The sequence below is a fragment of the Dermacentor andersoni genome, chromosome 3, assembly GCF_023375885.2.
Source record: "Dermacentor andersoni chromosome 3, qqDerAnde1_hic_scaffold, whole genome shotgun sequence".
Classification (NCBI taxonomy): domain Eukaryota; kingdom Metazoa; phylum Arthropoda; class Arachnida; order Ixodida; family Ixodidae; genus Dermacentor; species Dermacentor andersoni.
The window spans coordinates 106,009,020-106,022,113 of record NC_092816.1 but is presented as its reverse complement, the minus strand read 5'-3'; the positions used below and the strand labels follow the sequence as shown (position 1 = coordinate 106,022,113).

At 41.2% G+C, this 13,094-nt stretch overlaps 1 protein-coding gene across 3 annotated transcripts in view; it reads left to right on the top strand.

Annotated features, from left to right (window-relative positions):
- Positions 1–12,867, top strand: part of LOC126540047 (ATP-dependent translocase ABCB1-like) — a 186,782-nt gene extending 173,915 nt beyond the window's left edge. For all 3 annotated transcript variants that reach the window (XM_055075236.2, XM_055075241.2, XM_055075240.2), the window contains exon 27: positions 6,657–12,867. In XM_055075236.2, coding sequence (XP_054931211.1) covers positions 6,657–6,857 — 201 coding nt within the window. In that variant the 3' untranslated portion in view covers positions 6,858–12,867. The remainder of the gene's footprint in view (positions 1–6,656) is intronic.
- The last annotated feature ends 227 nt before the right edge of the window (positions 12,868–13,094 follow it).

The window sequence follows — 13,094 nt, the reverse complement described above, 5'->3', positions numbered from 1 at the left end:
AGATCATAATAACTCGCTCCAGATCGTTAGACTATGTAGCAGCAACCATTATTAATTTCGATAAGAAATCCGATCCGGATCGGCCGCGATCGCGATCAGAAGTGTACGTGTGACACCAGTATTAGACATTACTTAAATTGCTATATTTAAGGAACAATGAGGGAAGGTTATGTTTTAAGGTTAATGTTTTATAATATGTACAAAAGTAAGGAACGTGCCAGGTTTCTGGTTTTTGAATGTAAACAGTGTTTCATTGAGACATAATTATGTCATTGATGTTAAGAAACCTCTAAAATCTTTTCTACCGAAGTAAAAGATGTTTAGTATAAGATATTTGTAATAGTGAACTGTTCAATGCAAATTATCTTTAGCTTCTGAAGTATACCCATTGTAGTGAACATCATGCGTGGACCATTTGCAAAATGTCAAATGATTGCATTTTTGCCAATTTTGGAAATATTTACATTAGTTGTGGTTCCCCAGACTAGTGAACAATAATTCAACTGGGAGTTGAACAGAGCGTAGTACTACACGTTGAGATTTGCTTTCAACGGAAGTACCGATCTGCAGCAACAAACTGCACCTGTAATCGTACACTACTTTTTACATATCTTATTAACATGTCGGTCCCAGTTCAAATGGCAGGAGAATGTGATGCCAAGAACCTTCTGTTCATTTACAAGCTCAGTTTTCTTGTCACAGTATTTATATTTTCTTGTCACCTTGCTACAGTAATAAGTAACATTTACAAGCGTAAGTGCTTTTTTTCTCGCGTAGAATAGTATATATTTTGTTTTTGTTGGGTTAACTTTAAGGTAATTTTCTTGTGCCAATTTGTGTAGATTACTCAGGAATTCATTGCAATGTAATATTAATGAATTAGCATCAGTTTTGGAAGAGAGCACGGTGCTGTTGTCCGCATAAATGACAAACTTTGCATGAAGGTCCGGATTTATTAAATTATTTACATACATAATAAGTAAAAGAGGTCCTAACAAACCATCTTGCAGTACCCCACAGGAAAGTGATAACAAACTGGGCCGTTATCTTGTACGCATTCGAAAAACCGACGTTCGGTTTCGCCTCACGCAATTGTCCAAACTGCACCAATATCGCAGCCCAGGTCAATCTATGCGAATCGTGTGAGGCGAAACCGAACATCGGCTTTTCGAATGCGTACACGATAGCGGCCATGTGCTCCGTTTCCAAGGTATGACTTGCATAATGCCAATGGCTTAATTACCGCGAACGCCATAGCATGAGAGTTTGTGAATGAGAGTATTGTCATCTAGTAAGCTGAAATCTTTTGTAAAATATATGAAGAGTCCTTACGTAAACAAGCTTTTGTCAGTGTTAGCTAATAGTTTCTCTTTTAAATCTAGTAATGTTGTTTGTTTGTAAGTCCCCTTTCTAAAGCTGTATTATGAATTGTTTACAGCATTTGTTTGGTCAAAAAACTTCGTAAGACTGGAGCTTTCTTTTTTTAATTCTTTTGAAAACATTGGTAGCAGAGAAATTCTTTTGTCCCCGCCCTTGTAAATCATGGAGGCTCTAGCTTTTTTTCATGCCATGAGGAAACTTACCTGACTCAACAGCTAAATTGGGCACATCTGCCGGAACCAGTGCTATGCATTCCATAACATATATTATTGGCTTTATTTGGAAATTGGGTCGTTCCACGCCAACTATCCCAACCGTGGCGCTCGAGAAAAATAATTTCTCTCAAAAGACGTTAAAAAAATTGCACATATATAAGCATTACTTACACTGTGTTTTCCTCAGATATTCTGCGCGGAAAAATGTTTTCACGAAAATTTAACAAAATGGTGAAAAACCAGGTGCAAAAAACAAATACGCCAAAAATCTACTGTTCTGCACATTCTTTCAAAATTTGCATTTTTGCATTTTCTGAACATTGTTCTTTCATTATAAGACAGTTTCACAAAATAACCTTTTTTACCCCTTAGCACCGAGGTGAAAATGCTCAAATTATATCATTTTGGGAAAATCACTGTTATTGAACTTTCTGTAAAACGTACTATTTTCTAAAAATTTGTTTTCACAAATGTGCAGCGCACAGGCTCTAAAACGAAAGTGTGGCTTTGTCAAAAATGCTATTTTGGCCCATGTTTAGACGTTAGTAACACACTAAGGTGGTCCACGAAAAAATAAGCAGAAAAGCGGGTATAATTGAGAAGTGTAACAACTTTTGCCACGAAAATTTTCATCACAGTAATTTGAGTTTTCATCAAGAAATTTTTTTTTATTTGAGTGCCACCATTGCATCATTTTGGTTCACACTTCGACTTCACCTAATAGCATGTTGGTGGGAAATACAAACCAGGTTGGTGCAGATGGTGGCCAGCGTGGTGAAGAACAAAAGTCGAGATCACCAGGAGTTAGTAAGAATTTGAATCTTGCATCTATATTTAGTTAAGGTAGACCAACCTTGTGAACTTCCATGCTACTGGATGTATACATATGCGGCCGCGTACGCGTGGATTGGTAGAGCGGGCCAAAAATCACTTTCATTTTCTCAGACAACTTTTACAAAAGTAGCCTGAGAAAATGGTTTCCTGTGGTGTGACAACACATAGGCCCTGTATGCGTGTCCCAACAAAAACTTTGCCGACTACTGTCTATCTGTAGCTGGAAGAAAAGTCAAGAGATCACAAAACTAGTGAAGTATGCTCAATAAAGCTCCCTATCAACGATGTTCACCAAATTAATGGTCTGTCTTTGCTGGTTTCACGGTGACTGAATGTGCGTCATTCAAGTGGTTTCCCATCATCATATGCACAAGTTGCGCCTTTGCGCAGTTCCAACACTTTATCAGAAACTTGATGAAAGGTGGAACAAGCTTGTTCTGTATTACTTGATATGCTATTGCTTGAATATATCACAAAGCAATGCATAGAGTTAGTATACTAACTCTAGAGGAAAAGCTGGATGAAAATGTGGCAACCACAACGCCACCGCCATGTTGCTACCTCAAATTTTTGTAACACTAAAAATACTCAATATATGATGCAAAAAGAAGCATTTACACATAGCATGTACATAGCAAGGGCACTGTGTCAATTTAATTCCATATATTTTTCAGAAAGATCCAATGGCTATTAATAAAATCTTGATGTAAAACTTATGGTGTCTGAAAGAATGTGTTTGCAGGTGCCTGAACTAGATGGCGCCACTATACTGAGGGAGGCTCAGGATCATGTCGATTTCATGTCTCGTCTGAATCTCATCTCTTCATCTATGCTTGCTTTCTTCTAGAGTTCGTTATATTAACCATACGGGGCAATGATTGGTGATATCAAATGAAATCGTACCTGCACTACTGTCAAAATTAGTGATGAAAAGGTCAAGAGCAGTGCAGGTAGTTACTGCTATATAAGAATAATAATAATAATGTACTAATGTAATAATAATGTTACTGTAGCATTAAACAAGCCAGATGAGTAAATTCTGTAATTGAGGTTGAAAGCATTATTGTTATATTCTAAAGCATTTATGTTTAAAAAACCTTCACAGATAAAGCAATAATTGTTCATGTTTACGAAGTCAGATAAGTCGTCTAGGAAATGTAAGAGTCGAGGTACACTTCCGGTTGTTGGGTGGAACATAATGGATGGGACTCCAGTTTTGTCTCTCAAGGTTAGTATTTCATAGTCATTGGCTGTGACTCTGGATTCTGTTAAAACTTCATATTTTCGGCACTTTGCATTGTGTATTGCGACGCTACCTCCACGCTTACTTTGACGATTTTTGGGAGACGATTTGTAGCCATATAAATTTAACATTTGGCAGCCATCATAATACCAACTTTCAGAAATCAATATATCAATAAATCTGAAAGAACATTCATTAAAAAAAACAAATCTGGCCTTCTTTGTTGGCCACTGAACAAGCATTGAGATATAAAGCAGATGTATGAAATGCATTTGGGAGGTCAACATTGTAGGGCAGTACAAATTCAGAATATTCCATATTGGATTATTTGTCTAAGCACGCTTCTGACACCAATCAGGATCCATAACATATTTTAGGGAGATCCTCTTCGTGTTCAATCCTCGTAGCTGATTAGTGTTCGAACTGCCCTGCAAAGACCTTGCTATCGGAAGACCTAATAGACTTCCAGTTATGCTGACGCTTTCTTCCAATGGCCATTCCAAGAAATCGCTTCAGTTGTGGGGCACAAGTGCTCATTTACGTATACTGGTTCCGAGTTGTCTAGCCCAATGTATGTCAGTAATCCTCGTGGTTTTAGCCTTCTTTAATGTGGCATCCTTCTTAGCTTGGGATTTAAACTGAATTACGTTGTTGCTCCTATCTGAAGGTCTGGTTGGTACGCAATGTCATATATCAATGTCATTTATTGACATTTTTTCTTTCACAGCATGGCCAATTCGAGAAACAATGTTGAAAACATCTTCATTGTCATGACTACTAACTGCCTGTATATTAAAATTCGTCTTACCAGAATACTGCTGTGAATGCACAAGCCGTCTTTCTAGTTGTTGTGTCTTGCATTCGAGACTGACATATTTTCCCTGTGGTTCCTCATTGTCTGGGTCTAACTTACTCTTTTTCTTCTGCTCAACAGTTAGCTTTTGTTTTAGTTCTTTACTCGTTCTGTACGCATACTCGAGACCTTAGGCAAGATTTCCTTGTTAAATTTTCATTTTTTCTTAGTTCATTCCATAAATCTCATTCCGCAGCCCCAGGAAAGCTTTCCATTCTTGTTTATATTCTTCCTTTAGATGTGCAAATTCACCCTTCATGTCTTCTTTCAATTTAGACATGTCTTTAAACATTTAAGCAAGCACACTAAGAAGAAAAGAATTTGCGATAATATCTAGAGCTGTGCTTGGCAGCAGCAACTAAAGGAATCAAATTCTGTAAAAGAGCACGAACCTGCAGTGAAAGAGCATAAAGAGGGCTCAGCGTCGTTTCAAATGCGTCGCCACTGCCAAGTGGACTTCTCTCTAAAGGACTCTGATTTGACCCATGGCAAGGAGTGCAAATGATCGTTCCAGGCTGTCCGTGCCTTATTTTGGTTTTATGAGCCACAGGCCTGGATTCAAAACACATTTGCCAATTTGTTCATCCTGTGACAACAATAACAATGACAATTCTTATTCTCATTTGTCGCATAACCACAATCATTTTTCATTTTTCTGCTTCTGCTACCCGCTACAGTAGCTTAGCGGCTATGGTGTCATGCTGCTGAGCTCAGAGTCGCACATTCGATCCTGGCCACATTTCATTGGGGGGTGAAATGCAAAAACACTTGTGTACTTATATTTCCATGCGTGGTAAGGAATTCCAGGTGGTCATAATTAATCCGGAGTCCTCCTCTACCACGTGCCTCATAATCATATTGTGGTTTTGGCATGTAAAACCCCCCAAATTAGATTAATCCGTTTAATTAATTTGCTTCTTCCCTTCTCCCACCTGCCGCAGTGGCTATGGTGTTCTGTTGATGAATATGAGGATGCGGGTTCAATTCCCAGCCACAGCAACTGCATCTCAATGGGGGTGGTGGTCAAAATTAGTCTAGAGCCCTCCACTATAGTGTTACTCGTAACCCGTTGTGCAGTTTCAGGACGTTAAACTCCACTATTTGATTTAATTCCCTTCTCCCAGTGCAAAGTAACTGACTAGAGTCAGCTATAGGCTAAGCTCTCTGCCTGTTGCTGTAAATAAACGTTCATTCTCTGCCCCTTGGAGAGCACAGCTTAGATTTCTTTTGCTCTATTTTTAAGCCAGCTATAACTGCATTTGCAAAGCACTTCACCAGCAATGTGTGAATGTATGGCACAGCAGCTTCTTTTCACGTGCCAAGTGGGAATGCGCATGCAGCCCTCGTTGCGTGATAACGTGTGAGGGATTGTGATGACAGTGAAAAATGTTTTGCTTGAAAGGCCTCTACTGCGTGCCTGCCCTGGGATCGCGTGTGTTTAAACAAAACCCTGGCATGTCAGCCAACTGATATCAGGCTACCATTGCGCACTGCTTCCACTGTTCTACAATCTGCTGTCTATTGTGTTCACCTTTGCTTTGTCAACTTGCACTTTTCTCTTTTAATTTGTAGCTCAAAGGTATTCGTAATATCTGAATGGCATCTTTTTAGCTTTTTATTTTGAACATATTTCCTGTGATTCACTTGGCACTCCTAATTCCTGGGTACTTGCGTTGACGGTTTAGCGATTATGGCATTTTGGTGCTCAGCTTGAGGGATTAGGTTTGATTCCCAGCAAGAACAGTCGCATTCTGATCGGTACAGAATGTAAAAATGGTTGCATACTTAGACTTAGGTGCATGTTAAAGAGCACCAGGTTGTCAAAATTAATCCAGAGCTGGACAGGGTTGTGATTTGAGCTTGTTGGTAGGTCATTGGGAAGGTGTTCAGTGCAGTGCAACTATTACACGAATGCAGAGGGGGGAAGAATGGGACGCACACACACAACATTCTTGAAAGTTAGCACTGTGCATATGTCCTGTTTTTCCTCTGTGTCCATATATTAGTTTTGCTACACAGAACATCTTTGTGATAAACCAGAGCCATCCACTACTCTGTCTTTCATCGCCTGTGTGCTACTCTTTGATGCTAAGCCCCATGATTTGATTTGATTTGGTTTGATTTGTTCCAGGCTGTCTTGGAAGCAGTAAAAAATAACCTGGGGGATCGTGCCTGCATCTTCGTGAGTCACCGCCTGTCTGCCATCAAGGTGGCGGACCGCATCGCAGTCATGGACCATGGTACTATCATGGAGCAGGGAACGCACGTGCAGCTTATGCAGATGCAGGGCGTGTATCACAGGCTCGTAGAGAAAAGCCTAATTTTAGCGTGACACAGCAAAAAGCTTACACATGCTAACATAGATTACGTGTTTGTCACATCAACAGTCATCGATCATCATTATTGTCTGTAAAGGAGGGGCACCATATTGCCATTCGTATTGCCACCAGAGGCCCTATACGAAAGCTTGGCTCTTTACTGCGTTGCATTTTCGGAGACAACCAAGACTTGTAGAAGCTCCATGCTACTCACAGTTATTCCCACCATGCAAATATTGTGTTGTGCACTCCACTCAGTGACAGTCTAAGAATTCCATGTGAATGCTGCCCTCAAAACCACTGCAACTGCCCTCCATGCTGCTGCACTCCATGCTGCTTCATTCCATGGGTTTCTCAGGAGATGCTACAACATCACATAAATGAGCAAACATAATTGGCTGGTGGATTTACACAAATTTCTTTAGTGTTGAACTGTACTGTATTCGCCACCACATTCTGTGGTTGTCACCCACTTATACATTTAAGGTTTCTGGTAAGGAGCTGGAGCTGGGGGCATCACGTAGCATGGAACTCTGTGGCAGAATTTCTCTCACTGGGTCATCTGTGCACCTTGGGAAAGGAGACACACAGCACCATTGTATGTTTGTTTCCGACTGGGGGATGCACTTAACGCAACATGGCTTCCGTTACAGACACAAATGGCTTCAGCATTCTATGTGATCAGATGAACTTGTTCTCGGCCTAGTTGGTATTTTCTGCGAGACACCATTGCCACTAAAAGGATGCACACAAAAACACAGGCACTAAAGAAAAGAATCACGACGACAGGGCCACTGTCATAATTATTTCCTTTCATGTTTGTGTTCTTATGCGCATGCTTTTAGCAGCAACGATGTCTCACTTCATTGTAATCGATGGTCAGAGGCCTCCAAGCTGAAGAACCAGCCAGCTTTTATAAGCAGAATGTTACCTTATGAAGCTGCAGTCTTGCAGGTTCTCAGACTTGCTGACTGTATGGAGGGTGGCAAGGGCCTAACAGAACCTCAGTTAGAGTTGATCGCTTTCTTAAGGTGGTTCGGAAGGAAGGCATCAGTAATGTATGCATATCAGAAAGCTTGGCAACGTCTTCTACACTTATGCACAGCACCTCCAGGACCTGCAGAAACAAAGACGATGTAGGAGAGAATTTACAGATCATGTAATAATGTGTGCAGAAATATGGTACGTTGAAATGTGTCATGACTTGCTTGTAATTTCCGGATAATTCTTTCGCGTCTATCAAATCTTAGAGACTGTACTCGTGGTTTAAGGTCTTGTTGATGTAACCCTACATTGCATGATACCATAGTGATACCATAGTCCATGTTTCACGAATGTTTTCAATCGCAGGAATTAGCAGTCTTAAGTGGGTTAAGAGACAAAAATTATGTAGGTACAATGAAACCTCACTAAACCGTAGTTGGCCGGAGCTCAGAAAAAGTACATACTAAATGGTAGTACTCCTTAACCAAAATAGTATGAGATCACCCACTCACCTGTCAAAAACGGAACTCGGAGAGACTGAGATGAAAGTGCAGAAACATGCAGTATTTATTCACTTTGCCCAACAAAAGTCTCTTATTTTCGTTTGATGCCGCAACGGCCTGGCAGCAACGGCAGCGGCCTACAACTTACTGATGCTGCGAGCCAGCTTTTCAGCCAGCCCCCTCTTCTCGGCAAACACTCGCATGGCAGATTTCTCGTTGGCATTGCATATTCTCCATGCAAGGGCATGGTGCGCTGCAGAAGTCACGGGGCGCCTGTTTCATTGCAGGGTGTTGTTCTCGTCATGACGATTGCATTCATGAAGCTGGCATAACGTGCAACTTCTGCCACTGTTGGGCCTGAATCGCCCGTGCTGTTGATTTCCATGTCGTCCTCATCACTGTCATTAGGCAACCCTTTGGCAACAACAGAAGCAACGATGGCAAAAAGTCAAACCTCGTAGCCGACATCTGTTCGCGGTCGCAGCAGCACTGCCGAGCAACTTCTTCACATTCCAAATGCCACACACTGTAGTCAACGATAGATCCTTACCGTGTGCCAGCACCCACTTCTTCGTGCCACGTTCGACAGTACAAACAATGTCCAATTTTTCTTCTACACTGAGCACTCGGGTGTTTTTTATCCGAGCTTCAGCATGACGCGAGTCCTAGCTTACACAATACCAACAACTCTCTGGCACGGCGCTGCAATGATGTTGATGTTGATGTAGCTTCAGAGGATCGGAGGCCCTTGTTCTGATCTCTGAGACTTATTGTTCTGCAGGGATGGGGACGACGTACCGCCAGGATTGCAAAACGAAAAGTGGAAACACTATGTGTTAACCATTGCATACGCAATAAGCTGGTATGGTTCGTGTGGATACAAAACTTGTTATGTTCAATGGTCGCTGAGTCAGGGATTTGACTTTACTACTTTTAAAACGAAGCTACTGTTTAAGTGGATATGGTTTAATGAGGTTTTACTGTACAGCCTTTGTCTAAAGTATATCAGTGCCTTCATCATATATGTCATTCATGTGTGTGGTGCGGTTATTGTGGTGCTTCTGACACTGCAGACCTCTCAATGGTGAGTACAAAAGTTATTTTCATTCCCCAGGGAATTGGAACTTATGGTATATCACAGGAATTTCCTTAACCAGCCTGTAGTAAGCCTGGCGGTTGCAAACTGCAGGCAACATAGCCTGTATATTTTTGACAAAAACTGTACACAGTCACTCGCTCAGTGATTCACCATATTCACAGTGGTACCAGAGGTGTAAAATAATTATGTCTGGATTATAGTTTATAACCAGACACTTTATTTTCTTGCCTTGTGCTCGCGTTATTCCTCCCAGAACATAAGATGACAGCTTCTGCATGTTTCTCAATCTGATACCGGGACTGCTGCATGACAATATGATCACATACGATTCTCCAAAAACAAATTACAGTGGGATCGCATGGATACGATCTCACGAAAATCGGAAAATAAAACGTATCATCCGGAAATCGTATTATACAAAGCAACCTTCAAAAAACATGAAAATAGGCATACTCAATGACATACTCAATAGCAAAGGTTCGTGTGGCGTCAGTGATACTGCTCCGCATAATACTGTATGTTATATGGAGGGGCATTGCTGAACGTCACACAACCCACAGCCAACGCACTTTTATTCAGCAACGTTGAACTAGCTCATCAGCTTGCATTAAACTTTCTTCTTTTCGATATCCGTAACAAAGTTCTTCTGGAACTTAAAAAAAAGTATCCGACTTTTCCACACTCAGCTGAACAGTGGCCGCACTGCCACAGCAGCATTTTACCACTGGCAATGTGACGTGTTTTTTCTCCAGTGTGGCCGGGGCTTAACGCATTGTCGTTGGGTCATTGGAATGTTATTTAAGCTAGTACACTGGATTGTAAAGCTATGAGATTTAGAAATACCAGTAAAAGCCCACATCTGCAGTCGTATTATCCAATTGCAGGTGGAAACGGGATCGCAATCATTATAAGAAATATATATTGCTCCTATGGGACATTGACCGGGAGAAAAAAAAAAGTATTATCCTGAAAAACGTATTAGGCAGAATCGTATCGATAATATTGCACTGTATACAGCTAAACCTCAATATAACGGAGTCGGTAAAAATTTTCAATTTGCTTTGCTATATCAAAATTTCGTTATATTGAAATTTGACCTTTTTTGCAAATAAGTATAGTTGCTGATAGACCTTTAATGCACAGAAGGGGCTGCAAAATTTTCTGAATTATCAGGCAATTAGAAAAAGCAAGCTTGAATGAGAAAAAAAAATTTTGTTGAAGTTGAGAGCTGGCAACAAGAGATATAGTTTAAGGCTTTGTCGACGATACCTTCACATTGGCAGTGTGAAGCAAAGCCAGCCACACTTTTGCGTTCACTCTGCCCTCGGGGCTGGTAGTGACCCCAGCAGTGGGACCATGCTATCATCCCATCCATCGTTTTGTTCACGCTGTTACCATTTTGAATGCATACCAACTCGCCCACCTTTCCAGTTCAATATCATTGAACTGGCAGTATCATTATCATATCAATATCATTATCATTATCAACCAATATCATTGATTGCTGGCAGCGAAGAGCGAATGCTTTTTCTGCCTCTCACTTCAATGTGTCTGCAAAAGTCGAGATTACGCAAACTCCACTAATGAATGTGCGGGAAGACAGCACACATGATACCACGCCATCACAGCATGCCCACTGTGGTTTGCACACACAGCAGAGAACCTCTAAAACAGAGCGCACAGAGCTGCTTATATGCTCAGCCACACTGACAGCCGTGTGGAGCCACGACCGTGCTAGAAAAAGAGACACATGACAACTTGCCCCCCACTGCCCCCCACCCCTCCCCTCATGTTGTGCTTGTACGCGTTACCAAGAGCTCGCTTGGCACTATCTTTTTGATCCCTTGCTCATGCAGGAAGACAGTGCTCATCAAGCCACCATCCTTCTTAGCTCACCCTCGCGCACTTTTACCCACACCCAACGCATACAGCATGCAGGACATGATATGCACTTATCACACTTGGACTTTATACGGAACATGACACTGCTCCACTTCAGCGGTCACTCTTGGTTGCGCAGAGCATAATTTGAGAGGTGTGTTCGCAAGCAGCCGCTTGTAATTCAACCATTTGATCATCTACATCAATGAGAGTTTCCATTTATTGTCTTGATTTTTGCAGCAGCAGAGAAATTTTTTTATATTGAAATCACGTATAAACGCATTTTGTGTGTTGAGTTTCTAAATGCACAGTGTTATATGGACAAGAAGCTACAAAAAGTTAAATGCTTTGTTATATGAAGAATTTTGTTACTTGAAGTTCGTTATGTCTAGGTTTAACTGTAACAGAAAAAAAAGTTAACAGCAAGATAAGGCCAAGACGTTGCTGTACAGCAGGAGAAGCATGTCAGATGCTGACGCTTAATGTCAGTGCTAAACCACACATTTCCTGCAGTGCAGTGAAGTACAACTTGCAAGTGTTTTTGCAGTGGCAGTTTAGAAAATGAAAGCAACAATCTTGTGTCGCCCTATGCCCTTAACACCTGTCTCCAATATCCCTCCTCCCGTGATCTCCAAACTTCCAGCCTTCATCACTGGGCCACCCTATTTCTGATTCAAGTTTATTGACGATACTTACAAAAGTCACTTTGAAGGCGTTCTTGGCGAGAAAGCTGTGTGCTTACAGCTTTCTCGACAAAAATAAAAGGCATCTGGGGCCATATAGTGCGAGGATTCCCTTTCTTCGATTCTACACATTTCTCATCGCCTGTTGCGGCTAGTGTCCAATACTGGCAATAACAAAGGCTTGGCATCATTCCATCCAATGACGTAGGAGTAAAAGGAATGGGAAATGAAAAGCAGATAAGGATGTAAAAGCAAGAAAAATGGGAAAGAAAAAGAATTTTTGTATAATACGACCCCTTGTCACAGCAGCACTTGAGCTTTATACGAAGAACACATTGCTACTAAAGGTCAAGGAAGTGTGCATAGCATACATGCTGGTTGCTGGTTTCACTGTTTTCTTAGTGCCATAATGGTACCTTGTCAATTTGCACTGCCGTGTTGTAGCTGAGGAACGTGCATTATAGATACCATACTTCATCGGTTTTCTGCACAAGTGACATGTGCTCGTTGCGACACACAATGTTGTCAAGTATGTCTGTGGCATTGCACATTGGGTACTCGTTTGCTCATGGTTGCAAGGCACCACCCTTCATGATTTGCTTTTGTTTGATGTGACCAGGATGACTGTGCAAGTTTTAGTGCAGCACTGTTGATGGCAGCTCCACTGTCTACCCATGAACAAAGCGCACGCACCATGTAACTGTGCACAAGTTCTGTATGCGTGTGAACATTATATCTTTTTGCAGTTGACCTTGCATTGAAAAACAGTACAGTGTGGTTGGCTCAGCAACATGTATGTCAATACAAAATTGTAAAAAAGAATTCTACTTAAGTTATGTATTTTGGAGATGTGAATAAAGTTGTGTGTTATAAAGGTTTGCTTGTCTTCCTGTCATCCAAGCACATCTCAGGTTTCATAACCTTCTTTTGCCAAAACACACATATTAGATTTTTCTCGTACAGCTCTTGATATGTGGTGACATGTGTCATTATTTTCAAGGAGGTTTTAAAATCGATTTCTGAAGTGTCAGCCCCTCAGCTTCTTACCAGCAGAGGTGAAGCCAGAACTTGCCCCTTACTTCACTTCTCAAAGGGAGCTGC